This window comes from Orbicella faveolata, unplaced genomic scaffold (genome assembly GCF_042242905.1).
Source record: "Orbicella faveolata isolate gen_17 unplaced genomic scaffold, um_ofav_v1 contig_24, whole genome shotgun sequence".
NCBI classification, from domain to species: domain Eukaryota; kingdom Metazoa; phylum Cnidaria; class Anthozoa; order Scleractinia; family Merulinidae; genus Orbicella; species Orbicella faveolata.
In genome coordinates this window covers 2,667,501-2,682,500 of record NW_028301552.1, presented here as the reverse complement: position 1 = coordinate 2,682,500, position 15,000 = coordinate 2,667,501, and the positions used below count along the sequence as shown (strand labels likewise).

Genomic DNA, 15,000 nt, shown 5'->3' with positions numbered 1-15,000 from the left:
GAGCTCAGGAAAAAAAAAACCAAAAATGAGTACAAAGAGCGCGACTTTGAGAAAGTCTGTGGCTTCGGGTATATCCAGCTGCTTCCATAATTGTTCCAGTACGAAGCTTACTTGTGTCTTACAATTTGCTTTGTTGTCTTGTTTCAGGTATCGTTTGTTATATGCACAATTCCTCCAGCTCTTCTCGGAAAAATCAGCTTCAATCCTCCACTTCCAGCCCTTAAAAATCAGGTATTAATTGCGAGTGTCTTCTCCGAAAATGCTAGCTAATGATTTGTTTGAGTTATTGTTGGATAAGACAGACATTCTGGTGTTTCTCAGTTTTTTTTCGGTTTATCCGAGAAGGGGCGCTTTGTCGAGGAAATTCAAAATACACTTAAATCTCCTTCAAGTTCGCATTTGTTCAGTTTTGAAACCGGTCGTATGAAATCCAGTTCTAATCATGTAATTGTGAATCTGTTTGGCTCCAATTTAGGCAATTCAAAGAATTCCTGTGGGTTCTATCATAAAGACTGTAACATTTTATCAACGGCCGTTCTGGAGAGAAAAAGGTACAATTTACCTGATAAAATTCAAACTGTGAGAGACCAAACATAGCCAGTTATGAGAGGAAGAAGATCGCGCGAAGGTTATTTCAAGGAATGTTTCATTTTTTTTAGCTCTCAGAGACATTTCTAACCAGCCTAGCGCCTGCGGAACAAGCGGTTAGCGGGACAGAACATGGGAGGCAAGACAAATAATTTTGAATTTTTTTCTTGCGCTCCGTACTCTAACCTACGAAGCCACGAAAAAAAAGATCCCCTAATCGCAGTTTATCCGCGCTCTTTACCGCTAAACCGTTTGTTCCGTAGGCTATTTCATTCAGCGTCCCCGGTAAACGCCTTCGCCAGATAATTTTGCCGCCTTTAAGTTCAAATCATGTGATCACCTTTTGTTTAATTCTCTCATAATTAGAACTACATCATTTCCCACGACATGAGTTATAATTAGGACGAAAACATTAAATTGTAACATCCGAAGTTTCAGGTGATGTCTAAGTGACACGAGTGTTTGTTAGATTTTTTGGTGATGGTAGCACACGAGGTGTAAACAACAAGAGCGTGTTCCCGATTTGAAGTTTTTTTTTTCCAAGATTCACAATAGACCACTCCCCGGAAAAGAATACTCCACTATTGGAATTGCCTGAGCAGTCTGATTACCGTCGTATGTTTTGTTTTGTTTTGTTTTATTATTTTCTCCATTCAGTATGCCATTGATATATTACAAAAATATTTTTTATACTAAGCTTTATTGACTTCCCTGGGCTTCCTTGCCTTCCAGATTTGATATTTGCAAATACATATATTGTGTGGCAAAATGAAAATGAACTTATTAAATTAAACTAAACTAAGCTAATGCATTTTGTTTTGTTTGTTTTCAGGTCTCGCGGGCTATTTCAACTCAGATGAAGGTCCGGTGGAAGAAGGATATGATGACACTAAACCAGATGGTTCCCATCCAGCTATAATGGGGTGAAGGTTACCTCACACTAATTAGCTATAGTTTTGAAAAGAGCATTTTGCTGTTTGATTCAATCATGTGCAGTTATAAGCATGCGTAGTAACTTGTGGGGTTTCGTTACTAGGGCCTCCTCAGTTGGTCATGTTGAGGAGCGTCCAGTTTTTCGTGTTTATGCGGCCGACTTTATTTTGTGTATTATGTTTTAATTTTATTAACATGTTTGTAGGTTCATACTGGCAGATCAAGCACGCGAGACAACGACTCTTACAAAACAAGAAAGGTGAGCCTCTCCCGTCCGCAGAAATAATTGGTCTATGTGCTTTGTAATTTATGTATAACCGCTGTCAAGTCTACTGCATGTTCTTTAGTTAGTTATAACAGAGGGAACATAAACGACCGACTTCCTCCTTGTTTAATGTTGTTGCATCTCTATAACCATTTGTTTACAAAGGTAGCCTCTAAACCCACAATTGAATTGGAGGAGAGAGGAATAAATATGTTTTTTTTATCATTTTTGTAAGGAAAATCTTTACCAAATGTCCAGCTTTTCGTTATGTGTTCTTTGTTGTTGACTGAGATTGCGGTACAACTCCCAACGTCGACATTACTTCTTTCCATACCTAATCCATTTTTTCTTTCATTTTTCGTCTTTGTTTTGTTATTTTGATCAGACAGAAACGGGTCTGCGAACAATACGCCAAAATTTATGACACCAAGGAGGCACTGAAGGTGACCATTCTCATTTTTTTAGTATTGTATTCTTGTTTTGATTGCTTGATCCAAACAAAAACCGAAAGGAAGAAAGAAATCGTAAGCATGTACAGGGGTTGTTGTGGTGTCATCTTGGGGCCATATTAGAATATGTAATCATGTTTCTTAGCAACACCGCGGGCCAGGAGCACAGAACCTTCGCAGGCTCTGTTAAAATGTCTTCTTGGGCCTCCTCGTGCAGATGCTGGTTCCATTTCACCGCGTGTGTTGCACCTCCCTAACCCCGCCCTTTTATTATTACTCACAGCGCTTGATACACGGGTTAATCGAGTGATGAAATGTTGTCTCTCTTCAGCCCGTCCTGTATCTTGAGAAGAACTGGATGGCAGATGAATTCGCTGGAGGCTGCTATGTCGGTACATTTCCTCCCGGAGTATTGACAAGTTACGGGAAGTAAGTAATTAATGTCCTATAGTTTAACCTTGAACTTAAGCTATTTGAAGTTTACTAAGGTAGAACTGCAACACCACAGAGGTAATGACCCAAAAAGGAATAAAGATCATGAAGATGGGGAAAGGTTGAGATTCTTAACCTGCGACAGAGGTCGTTAAGTATTTAACAACGACGCTTAAAAGAGAAAGCGTAGTTTTAAGAAACATGTTTCCCGCGGGACCATCCTGTGATGCCCAGATCACTTGGGCGTACTAACAAAGAGTGTCAACCGTCCTTGTACTGTTTCGACTCCTGCCGTATTAGTTAATCGATGTCGAATGTAAAACTAGTGTCCTCTGTGTGTAGAGTGTTACGGATGCCTTTCGGTCGGGTGCATTTCGCTGGTACCATTACAGCGTCACTTTGGGCCGGCTACATGGAGGGTGCATTGGAATCCGGGGAACGAACAGCTCTTGAGGTAAATCGCTTCATGTAATATTACTTAAAAGAGCACTCCAGTTGACGTTAAAATTGATCGATTTGATCCTTGCTTAATTTGATAGACTAACAGCCCATCCAGGGGGGGTGAAGGGGGAGAGGGACAATGCTTACAGTCGCTTCTTGTCGCAGAACTCGGATACTGTTGGATTTATTCTTACCTTAATTATCACGTTTGAAAATACATGAGATCTGTTATACCCAGGCTTTGTGAGGTCACACCGTCAATTAAGGTCAGCGTCGGGTCATGTTAACCCGCCAGGAAAATGTGTTTCAGGTCCTCTGCAGACTTGGAAAGATGACAGAAGAGGAAACCAAGAAAAGACGTAGTCCTGAGGTAAGTCACTTGGAAAAAACCAAGCAAATTAACAAACATGTTCCGTCGCCATTAAATGCAAGTATTTTAAATAGATAAAGGCGGGACTGAATTAAGTAATAGATAAATTAAACAACTGAAGTGTTACGCTGTACTCTGAATTTATTAATAGAGAATAGGCCATTTCGGAGCTACATGTTGTCTCTGTTTCTAAACGAGTCCTCGTGTAAAACTTTTCACATTAAAACGAGTTTGATTTGCATTAAGTCAACGTGAGGGTTGAACGCAGTTTCAATGAATGGAGATTTCACGTTAAACCACTGTATGCTTTGAGTCAGCGTTAAGGCCGTAAATTCTATCAGTTCTGCTTATATTTCTCGTCCCAGTTGTCTATTGTATAAATCACTATCCAGTGAAGAGCGTGGTTTTTCTCTCGAAAGTTAAGTTATCAACTTGATAGCGATTTATCCAGTGGCTCGCTGTATTTACACGTGGAGCAACTGTGCTAGCTCTGGTCTGCGTTTCCTCAACAGGGCTTAGAATCCAAGTTTTTAGAGTTCTCATTCATGGAGAAGTACCTACTGCCGTCTGTTCCAACGTTCTTGGCGTGTTCGTCTGTCCTCGGAGGTGCAGCTATTTTCTCAGTTGTTTGGTGGAGATACCATTCAAATTAAACAAACTTTCATCGGTCAACATGAACTGGAAGCAGCGAAATTCAAAATTAAACCGCATGAAATTGACTGATAAAGCGGTTTTCAATTGCGTTGATTGGTTTTGGTTGACGAAGTGGTGCGAGTTTTTGAAGCCAATCGCTTAGCGAAGTAACGAAAGAACCGAGTCAAATTCGATGCTCAAGTGAAAACCGCCTCAGAGAAAAGGATTCCACCTTGTGATAAAAACCACAATGCTTACAGTCGACTCTCTTAACATGAGCAACGTCGCAAATTTTTCAAGTTCGTCGTTCAAAGTAATCTTTCTCCGTCTACTTTAGTCTCAGCCATCCATATTTCTTCAGTTAAGTTGTTTTTTCTGTTGTTGCGAGGACATAAAACGGAGACAGGTTGCGGCGACAGTTTTCCTCTTGAGACATGCCCGATTTTGCGGAAAAGTTCTGTTACGGGAACAAGATTTGTCCCCGCGACATGATGTATGAAATTCTCAGCTGGTTTGAATTCGTGCGTCGTGAAGCAGGGACGAAAAGAACCCAATTTTAAGAACACATGTTTATGCCTCAATCCGGTGCGTGTGCACCAGCTTGCGAACTGTTCCTCTAACATGTGTTCTATGCGTACACACGAAGGGGCTTGTTCCCGCTTCACGTGCCCGCATCGTGTCCCCTAGTGTGTCCCGGCGACCTTTAAGAAATAGAAAACACTTTCGTGTTTTTACCGAGTTACAGAGTTACGAGTGGAAGTTTGAAAGAAAAGGAATGCTGTGAGACCCGTGCCGCAGGCAAGTGTTTCTAAAGCTTTCTCTAGTTTCTTCAAACGTTCACGGGAAAGAAAACACTACGAGAAAAAGAAAAGCAAAGTCGCTCGTTTATTCGCGATTATCAAAACGTAATTGTATGAATGAAGACAGAAATCGTGAATCTATGGTTGGACTTGATCAAAGAGTAAATTTTTAGCTGTGTTGTATTTTAATTGTTGGTTTTCATCGTTTTGTAGTTAATAGTTTCTTGTTTCAAGGTTTTTATGATTGCAATAGAACTTTCAGTGCTTTTTCTCTCTAATTATTTATAATTGTACAGTTTTCTTCATGTTAATTTTATCAGGGCCTCTATTGATCTCAGGTGCTATTTCTTCGGAGATTGCAACCCCGATAAAGAGCGTTTTCACTTACACGGCCAGCAGCCATGCAGATTGATTGGAATGAAATAAAGTGTTTATATAAAAAAAAGAGTTCAACTCCCACAAGACTGGTTTGGGGCACCAAAGCCCCGTCCACACTACCTAAGATAAATTTTGAAGCGCAGCCCTATTTCTACGGTTAGGCCTGCCGTTCACACTGATCCGTCACGTTAACGGAGCTTTTCGAAAACGCTCTTCAAACCGGAGGAATTTGAAAACGGTGGCTTTGCGTTTTAGTGTGGAAGGAAAACATTTTGAAGAGCTTTATCGAAAACGATCATGATGGCGTCACGATAATCATGTGATTTCCCTGCTCGAGTTTTCCTCAAACATAAATCTAAAATGACCGCTGCTTGTTGCATTTTCAAATCTTTTTTGACGTAGTGTGGAAGGAAAACATTTGATGCGTTCTCAGAGTAAAAACGCCTTTTTTCAAATTTCTCTGGCGTAGTGTGGACAGGGTCCAAATGGCCTCCGTTTTGGGACAGCTATGTCTGCCGTGCGTCTTGTGAAAACGCTCTGTAAATAACTCTTTTTACAGTTAACGTTTCTTATTTGCATTACAGGAAAATTCAATTTGTAGACAAGGTAATTTACGAGGTAAAGGTAGCCGAAAATGCCTCGTATTCACTTTGGATTATGTTGTAATTCATTAAATGCGAAAAGGTAACCGTGAAAAAGGTTATTAAATATATGTTTCTATATCTATTTGTCAAGAGCTCGTGTTAGTGCTGTGTTTCTGTCGAGTATTAATAGAAGTACGGCTTGCTAAAATATCCCGAGCTTGTTTATGTTTATGTTAAACATAAACAAGACATCCAGCATAGTGATTTTCCGCTTGCGCTCACCGCTTACCCTCGGCGTGGCCGCGTTAACGCGAGATGAGAGAAAGTGTCATGTGACCTATTTTTTAGCATGCTTCGGGAAAATCGCCGGAAAGCAATCGCGCGTTTTATATATACAGAAATGTACAATATCATGGTGATTCGAGACAAAAGAACATTATAATGAAGGCAACAAAGAACATGAGTGAAAGTCAGCGCACTATTTTCCTGGGTTGACGCTTAAAAATAGCAGCCTTAAAATGTTTCAATTAATTTGAAACTCTGGGATTACGTTGAATATGAATTAATCTCATTGAGGGCCGAGTTTAAAAGAAATTCATCGATCACTTTTTTTCAATATTCGCCTCAGTGGAAAAACATAGCCAATTTTGACAAAAAAGCAAAATAGCCACCTTATTCAAGTTCATATTTTTCGAAAGCAAAAGAAGCGATTTTGTTCCACTTTTCAGGAAATGTGGTTCATGTGTATAAAAATACCATGCGCTCCAAATGCGCTTCCCGTAAGCCCGGCGAACGTATACTAGAGCGACTCGATTAGATTTGTTTCATACAGACAGCTTTAGCATTTAAAGAAACCGAAAGTGCGCCCGATATATATTGGAAGTTACCCTATCAGCGCGTGCGCAATTTACACTACCAGCGCACTTCGGTAAGATCAAACAAAGCCACAAATATCGGAAAGCGTCAAAAATGTTCATGAAAACACAGACGTTTCGGGTATATGACCCTTCTTCAGTGTTAAAAAGCCGTTAAAGAAGAAGGGTCATATACCCGAAACGTCTGTGTTTTCATGAACATTTTTGACACTTTTCGATATTTATACATCCAGTATCGCTTCAATCGTTTTCAACCAAGTGTCACGCATCAGCAACGACTTTTTAGTCTACCAATATACTCAAACAAAGCCACACGGAGTTAGTTTTTCTTCTTTCTATTGCTCTTGTTTTTCTGTTTTTCTCTTATTTTGTCTTTGCTTGTACTTTTTCTACTTTGCATTTTGTGAAACACAAAGAAAAAACAGCTTAAATGTAAACGAATTTGCAAGTTATTCAGTTGTTTTTATTTTCCGCGCTCAGGCTGACGTAAGTAACCGGAAGTGAAATGTCACCTCCTTAGCAACGCGCGCGAGCGCGCGCATAAATCGGTTAATGGGCCCTTAAGAGGTCTTGATAGTAGGAATCTTCCCTCTTGCAGATAATGGAATTTGAGTGACGTGTATGACAAGCAAGCCATCGCATGGGCCGCGTTCGATATATGTCTGACATGTCATACATCACTGATATTGATATACTGCTGATCTTCTTGTCACTTGTCAATTGTCCTTAACATAAGCTTATCTTACATCAAACCTGAACTTTATGCGATATTAGTTCTTTATGTTTTAGCCTGGACCAGGTATTACTCATTACATCGTTTGGAATTTTTTTTTGTGTGAGTGTGCCTCAGTTCTCTGTGAGCAGGGCGTTTATTCCTCCGCGTGAACCAGCCGATATATCGGTTTTATTGCACGGCGCTACGACAACTTTTGTGAAAATGTTCCGCAGAAGAACGCATCGCCCTGACAGCATTTGGTCATGGTTCGCTTGTGTCTGTGCCTCTATTTATCAAGCCTCAAGCCTCGGTTTTTCCCTTAGCTTTGGAATTATGTTGCCAGAACTGATGAAACAATTTGACGAAGGCAGGCAAAAAACGGGTAAGTGGATCAGTCGAAAATTCATCTATTTCGGCCGGTCGTAGCCCCAAGTCGACCAAGGTCGTGGCCCGCGGTACCATCAAAAGATACGATAGTGTAATGAATACAGCATAATAGTAGTGCATTACGATTATTATATGACCATTCGAATCCTTACTGATCAGTAAAATTATAAGCTTTTTATTGATGTGGTTAAAAGATGTTTACCAACACGAACGAATGAACATTAGACTAATGTGAATTTAAATAAGTATGCTTCATTGGCGACGATTGCAATAACATAGGCACGCAAGGCGTGCAAGAGTTATTTTTTTGTGAACTATAAGTCTCGGAGATACCAGCATTCATGGAACTGTTTACAGTAATGATTTGGTTGATTTGACAAGTTTTTTGGTTGCGATCTATAGCAAGAAAGAAACTGGGAGTTTATGATGTACATACAATGTTACATCGGTAATGGCCAGATAACTAAATAGTAAGCCATAAAATGTTTGACTGAAGAAACTACGGTAATCTGACACGTCTCCAGATTAATGTAGATACCATCTTATTTTCTAACAGGCAATTTTATTCGTTCCTTGATACAACCCACACTGTGATTGGTCGGACACTCGCACATGCATAACTCCCTCACTCACCGATCACGTAGCCCTTCCCCCCGGCGGGGGGACTCCCTTATATGGGCTATATAAGTCTGTGCGGCCCCGAAGGGTATGGTTTTTCAGCCGTTTTGGTCATAAATAGGGTATCGATTTTAGCTGATTTTGGCCATTTTGGTCATAAATAGGGTATGGTTTTTGCACTCTAGCCTTGATATGGGTATGCTTTAAGAAGAAGCCACTTTTTCGTTATTATCGAAAAGAAAATCAACAAAAGCCCTTCACAAATTTATATGTTTACGGTAATTTAACATTGGTTTGAACTAGGGAGCTAATTATAACGCAGGTCTGAAACAGGGTTTTGATTTGAGGGTCAGGTCGTAAATAGGGTTTCGAATTTTTGGTCAGGTCATAAATAGGGTAAGGAATATCGCAGATTTTGGTCATAAATAGGGTAAGGGTTTTGGGAAGCGGGCCACACACCCCCGACCAATTTTTCTGGGAGCCCCCTCGGGAGCCCTTCCAGCCCCCAAGAAGAATTTTTGCTCAAAAATACTCAAGTAAGAGAACTTTTCGCATTTTATACGAGTCGTAAGTTTACCCTTTTTACATAACACTACTTCACCGAAAATTGAAAGAAAGAGAAAAAAAAACCTCTCTGGCACGTTGAAAGTCTGATTTAATTAAATTGCACTTTAACTTGGTACCACACAGTCTTCAAAGGACATTTGAACAGTTTTCATACTTTTTACCTTTAAAAAATATCGGACTGAAAAGAATGTCATAAAATGCCCATCAAATGAAAATATTAAACTGCTACTGCAGAGACGTAAAAACCGTCCAGAAATGAAAGCTTCTTTTTTGTTTAATATCCTGGGAACACTAGCCGATAACTTGTAAGCTCTAATTGAATTTACTCCCATATGAAAAACAAAAGTGTCGAGTTACCATTTGTAACTAAAAATAGCAAACATCTCGTGGGAACAAGTGGTGACGATTCGTCAGCTCTAATTGAATTTACCACCTTGTGAAAAACAAGAGTGTCAAATTACCCATTGTAACTAAAAAGTAAAAATATCTCGTTATATTTGCATGCAATAAGAACAAAGCAATCGTTACCTGCACTTACTATTGTAAACGTTAGAACTGCTTCAAATCTAAATAGTCTCGTCTCCTCTAAAACATGTCTTAAGAACTAGAACCGACGATTCGTGACCTCTAACTGAATTAACTCCTTGTGAAAAACAAAAGTATTAAGTTACCCTTTGAAATTAAAAATAAAAATATCTCGTGCCATTTGCCTACTACTAACTCATGAACTACTTCAAAACTCAAGACTCATCTCGTTCATAACTAGCCACCATTACACTGAAAATTATGCACTCTGAAACAACCCAATGTACGTATGTAACTGTCACACTCCCCTCCAAACCGTACTAAAAATCGCAAACCGGCAACATACACGTCACTCTTTATTTTTCAATCACCGAAGTCCTTGTGTTTATACATACCTTGTGTTTCTCACGTCCCATTTACCTTTACAACAAGAAATTTGATTGGCTGTTCATAGTAGATCCAATCTGATTGGTGTGACATACATACATCTCTCACTCACTCACTCACTCACTCACCCATTGACCCATCCATAACATACCCGACGTGCCGACTAAGAGGTATTTTTTTTTACAAAAAAATAACTCAATAAAGGGATATTGCAATATAAAGGGATATTGTCGGGAAGCTTGATACAACCCTTAAAAACAAAAGTTGTATTTCTAAGATTAAAATCCAGGTTTCAAGAATTGGAAATGGATAACATCCATGAAATATCGATAACAACGCACGTCTGCCTCATGCAAATTTTATTGAAGAAGAACCTGTTCGAGTGGGCACTGAACCAAATCATTTCTATGGTTGAATGTTTACATTGAAAATTAGTTTTTCTGCTATACCTGAGGCCGGCTGCAGCCTTTGACAAATGATTAGAAACTTGCGAATATATGGGTATATAAACGTAGCCAAGTGAAAAAAAAAAAAGAAAAGCCGGCCGAATAAAAATACATAAAGGAGGTGTTAGAATAAGAGAAAAATTTAAATAATTAAAAGTAGCTAAAATAATAATAATAATAAAAAGAATCGAGGGGCGCTTTCATTCGACCAAAAATCAGGAAATTTCTTGGGGCGAATGGAACAAAATTTTACGGTTGACTGCACCAGAGTGGAAAACGTTAAGCGCCTTTACGTATCATTCCGTACCATTTGTCCCTGTTTGGAAAATTTCGGAATTTGTGGTTGAATGAAAAGCGTCCCAGTTTTGCCTGGGCTTGATGCTGTTATCTACTTCATTAGTGGTGGCAGTGCGCCATGGAATCGACTTTGGCAGTCAGTTAGGCGATTATTTGGCCAAGGTTGGTGAGAAATGTTGGATCCTTTATAATTAACAATAAAATAATTCGATCTCGAATTTCTGTCATGAGAATGTTGACAAGGGCCTTCGAATCGACCATCACACATAGAAATCGAGAGCTTATACTTTATTTTTTTCATTATAAATCTACTAGCAGCTCAAAAATGTTTTTATCTAAACCCCTTTACAGAAATTCCGAAAACGAAGCGGACTTTGCTAGGCTACCCACGATCTATAACATAATATTTAGTGAGTAGCATAGCCAATCTGAGGAAAACAGCATTCGTAATAGAACACCAGCAGATTTATACTAACTGTTCTTGGACTGTTATCGACCAGTCTTTTCTCTTAGGATCAAACAAGTGTTATCTACGAACGCGAACTCGAAGAGGCGGTGTCAACAACAACAACTAACTTTATTTGCATGACCATAAATACATACAGGTTGCAAAAGCCTTTGTAAATTTTTTTCAACGCCGCCCCATGTCTCGTCCCAATCCCTCTAGTCTGAAACGTCTCGCCCCATCACATGACCAACGCATTGAGCAACATCTCGTACTCCCTTCTTTCTGAACAGTTTTTCACGTTACTAATGTTTTCTTCTTCAGTCGATATGGCTCCTGGAGCAGTCTTTGCATTTGTTTGTGGGTTTTGTTATCCAATAACGGTATTCGAGTTATCGATGACTCGAATACCGCTTTTACGAAGAACCCTTTACAAGCCGTGTTCCGGGAGAGGCCATTGATGTAAAGAAGGTAGACGGGGTCAAAACATGTGTTCGATGGATCGGCCCCCCTATAAAACAGATCGAGTAGTTTTTTTCGTAGGGATTGCTTTTACGGGAGGTTTCAACTTTAAAATATCGGTAGTAAACCATTATAACTTATGAAGAATCCCCGGCACATATCCGAGACATACATTTCCTTAGATTTTCCTTCAGTTGAGCTCAGAAGGTTAGAAGCTGATTTCGTGTTTCTTAACTTCTCGTGATGAAAACGAAAATCCAGATATCTATCAGTGTACATGTGTTGGTTTCCTGTAGACATCAATAAGGACAAACCGTCATTCTTCGTGCTGCGGTGTTTCTAGAATCTAACTAAGGTTATTTGTCTATTGTTCTCAGTTTCACTGGTGAAAGAAACCTTAACGGGTCGATGCCCTGAATTAAGGGTGTATTGATTATGACAATACTGTAATTTATAAAGGATTCCTATTCCATCCTATTCCACTCTTGAACAAACAATCGATTCCTTTAAAATAGCTTCTCCTAAATACTTAAAATTTTCTCGTTTTTTATCACCCTCCTTGTACGTTTTAATTCATTTAGTTTATCACACATATATTCTTAAGCTTCGTCTGCGTTACGCCGGACAAATATGAAAACGGCGTTTTCACTCTGGAAGCGCATGAAATATTTTCTTCCACCCTTCACCGGAGGAATTTAAAACCGCGACAATCACCAGTCCGTTTGGATTTGTGTTTGAGGAAAACTCCAGCAGGGAAATCACATGACGTCATCGTTTACGGAAAGCTCGATTTTCAAATTGTTTTTTCGTCCGCACTAAAACGATAAGCTGGCGTTATCAAATTCCACAGTTTGAAAAGCGTTTTCGAAAAGCTGCGTTTTCGTGACGGGTTAGTGTGGACGGTAGGCCTGACCGTAGAAATAAAGCTGCGTTTTCGTGACGGGTTAGTGTGGACGGTAGGCCTAACCGTAGAAATAAAGCTGCGTTTTCGTGACGGGTTAGTGTGGACGGTAGGCCTAACCGTAGAAATAAAGCTGCGTTTTCGTGACGGGTTAGTGTGGACGGTAGGCCTAACCGTAGAAATAAAGCTGCGTTTTCGTGACGGGTTAGTGTGGACGGTAGGCCTAACCGTAGAAATAAAGCTGCGTTTTCGTGACGGGTTAGTGTGGACGGTAGGCCTAACCGTAGAAATAAAGCTGCGTTTTCGTGACGGGTTAGTGTGGACGGTACGCCTAACCGTAGAAATAAAGCTGCGTTTTCGTGACGGGTTAGTGTGGACGGTAGGCCTAACCGTAGAAATAAAGCTGCGTTTTCAAATTTCTCCGGCGTAGTCTGGATGGAGCCTTACATTCACGCGTTTCTTAATATTTGTCAAGCTGTAGCCTGGTAGCCGAAAGCTCACGTTTAGATAACTTTTAACCACAGAACGATTTTAGGTTTTTTTTAATAACAGCACTTTATGTCGTTAAATATCGCAGACTCTCAGAACCAAGTCAGAATCAAATTCTGACTCCTGGTTGTATGTGTATGGATAGCTACTGTAAGGTGGCCGGCAAATTTTTGATTGAGAAAAATTGTAGTGTAGTTACTTTTTTACATAATTTGCCCCAAGATAAGAGAAGTTCAAGGTACTTACCTTAATCTTGAGTTCTCTTGTTTGTGCGGAACATTCGAACTGAACAAAATCCAGTTAGCTGTTTAATTCCCTGGTACCCAATTAAAAAGAAAACAAAGTTTGTGCCAGGTTAAGTACTTATGGAGCATTTTCACATGACGTCACGACAGCCATATTGGTGTTCCAAAAATATGAAATTGCGGCCATCTTGGAGTACCAAACCAATCCTGTGGGAGTTGAACTCTTTTCTTGTGTAAACACTTTCTTTTGTTCCAATAAATTGGCATGGCTGCTGGTCACGTGAGTGAAAACGGTCTATATCTGATCTTTCATCCACTATAGAAAACGTTTATTAAAAAAACATTTAAAAAAGACCATTTAGGACGGAACAACACAGACGAGTTATGAAGTGCATAAAAACAAAGAACTCCAACAATTTTCCTCAAGCTCACGCCTGGGCTCACGCTAGTTCAGAAACATAATTAAAATAAATTTAATAATAGCTACGGCAGAACGAATCACAGTCTTCTGTAAGGGTCACCAAATTTTTCGAATACGAAGAAAAACGTTTAAAGTACATTCGGCTGATTTTTGGCATTTTCGGTAGAAAATTTGTGAACATTTGACGCATTTTTGTAATTGAATCGGCGGAGCTCTTTTTTTTTTAGGGTCGAGAAGTTAAAATTAGCGGTCTTCAGGATATCGATTTATTTTAGGTTTGCATCTCCGGGTCTTATCAATTAAATGTCACACCTCAACGACTCAAACAGAGTGAAACATGTGCTAACAGAAACTGTCTATAATTTCAGTTTGGCTTGGATCCCTGACCATTGCTTTCGCCTTTTTCCTATGTCCCATGGGATCACTTCTTTGCAACACTATTGGGTGCCGCCTCACCGCCATTGCCGGGAGTCTGACATGTGCAGTGGGGTTGTTGTTAACTTCGTATTCCTGCAGTTTTCTGTTGATGTTTATCACCTACAGCTTTCTGTTCGGATTAGGATCTTCGTTAATATTTATGGCTTCTTTTCTTATAACGGCAAGAAACTTCCGCAAGTACCAATCTCTTGCTGTAGGGGTCGTTTCAGTAGGGGGCAGCATCGGGGTCCTCGTTATGGGCCCCTTTCTACAGCTCTCGCTGGATACGTTTGGATGGAGGGGCACATACAGGATCACAAGTGCACTACTCTGCGTTGTGTCTCTTTGTGGAGCACCGTTTGGGGAACCTGTGGAAGATCAAGACCAAAACACAAAACAGGGTCTGCTGCAGTCTGAAAAGTTGGAATCTACTTTAACAGAAGCAGCATCCTCTAACGCAGATTTTCCTAAATTAGTCAGTAGCAATGCGGATTTGAGAAGGGCGTCGGTTTCAAAGTTAGTAAATGAAAGCAACGACGCTAAAGAGGGAATTGGTACCTGCGCCAAGCACCGTGCTTTCGAAACAGAGATGTTCGCCGAAAACGGTGTAGAGAAGGCATTGATTTCAGTTACCCATTCAGAAGAAGTTGGTAATGAGAAGCAAATAGGAAAACTTATGGACTTTTCAATCTTCAAGATACCTTCATATACCATTGTAGTTATAAGTCTGACGCTGATGTGTCTGGGACACTACACGCCACCGTTGCATTTGGTGAGTTATCAAATTATTGGAGTGATTTGGAAGCTTAAGCAAACCACGACGACGACAGTAACGAGAATGTCACCAAACAAAAGGTTTAATGAGCAAAACAATAGCTCTGCACGTGCGTTATAAATCTTTGTACATTTCTTTGCCGTCCTCTGCAAAAC

At 39.9% G+C, this 15,000-nt stretch overlaps 2 protein-coding genes across 2 annotated transcripts in view; both read left to right on the top strand.

The window, feature by feature from the left end:
* Window positions 1–6,011, top strand: part of LOC110042438 (amine oxidase [flavin-containing] B-like) — a 12,008-nt gene extending 5,997 nt beyond the window's left edge. Inside the window, exons 9-17 of the mRNA XM_020747809.2 lie at window positions 148–231; window positions 476–551; window positions 1,421–1,511; window positions 1,727–1,780; window positions 2,172–2,229; window positions 2,567–2,664; window positions 3,010–3,121; window positions 3,419–3,478; window positions 3,991–6,011. Coding sequence (XP_020603468.2) covers window positions 148–231; window positions 476–551; window positions 1,421–1,511; window positions 1,727–1,780; window positions 2,172–2,229; window positions 2,567–2,664; window positions 3,010–3,121; window positions 3,419–3,478; window positions 3,991–4,131 — 774 coding nt within the window. The 3' untranslated portion in view covers window positions 4,132–6,011. The remainder of the gene's footprint in view (window positions 1–147; window positions 232–475; window positions 552–1,420; window positions 1,512–1,726; window positions 1,781–2,171; window positions 2,230–2,566; window positions 2,665–3,009; window positions 3,122–3,418; window positions 3,479–3,990) is intronic.
* A 1,097-nt stretch (window positions 6,012–7,108) lies between these two features.
* The window catches only part of LOC110042493 (monocarboxylate transporter 10-like), a 10,665-nt gene continuing 2,773 nt past the window's right edge, over window positions 7,109–15,000 (top strand). Inside the window, exons 1-2 of the mRNA XM_089292454.1 lie at window positions 7,109–7,845; window positions 14,022–14,842. Of these exons, the coding sequence (XP_089148580.1) occupies window positions 7,686–7,845; window positions 14,022–14,842 (981 nt within the window). The 5' untranslated portion in view covers window positions 7,109–7,685. The remainder of the gene's footprint in view (window positions 7,846–14,021; window positions 14,843–15,000) is intronic.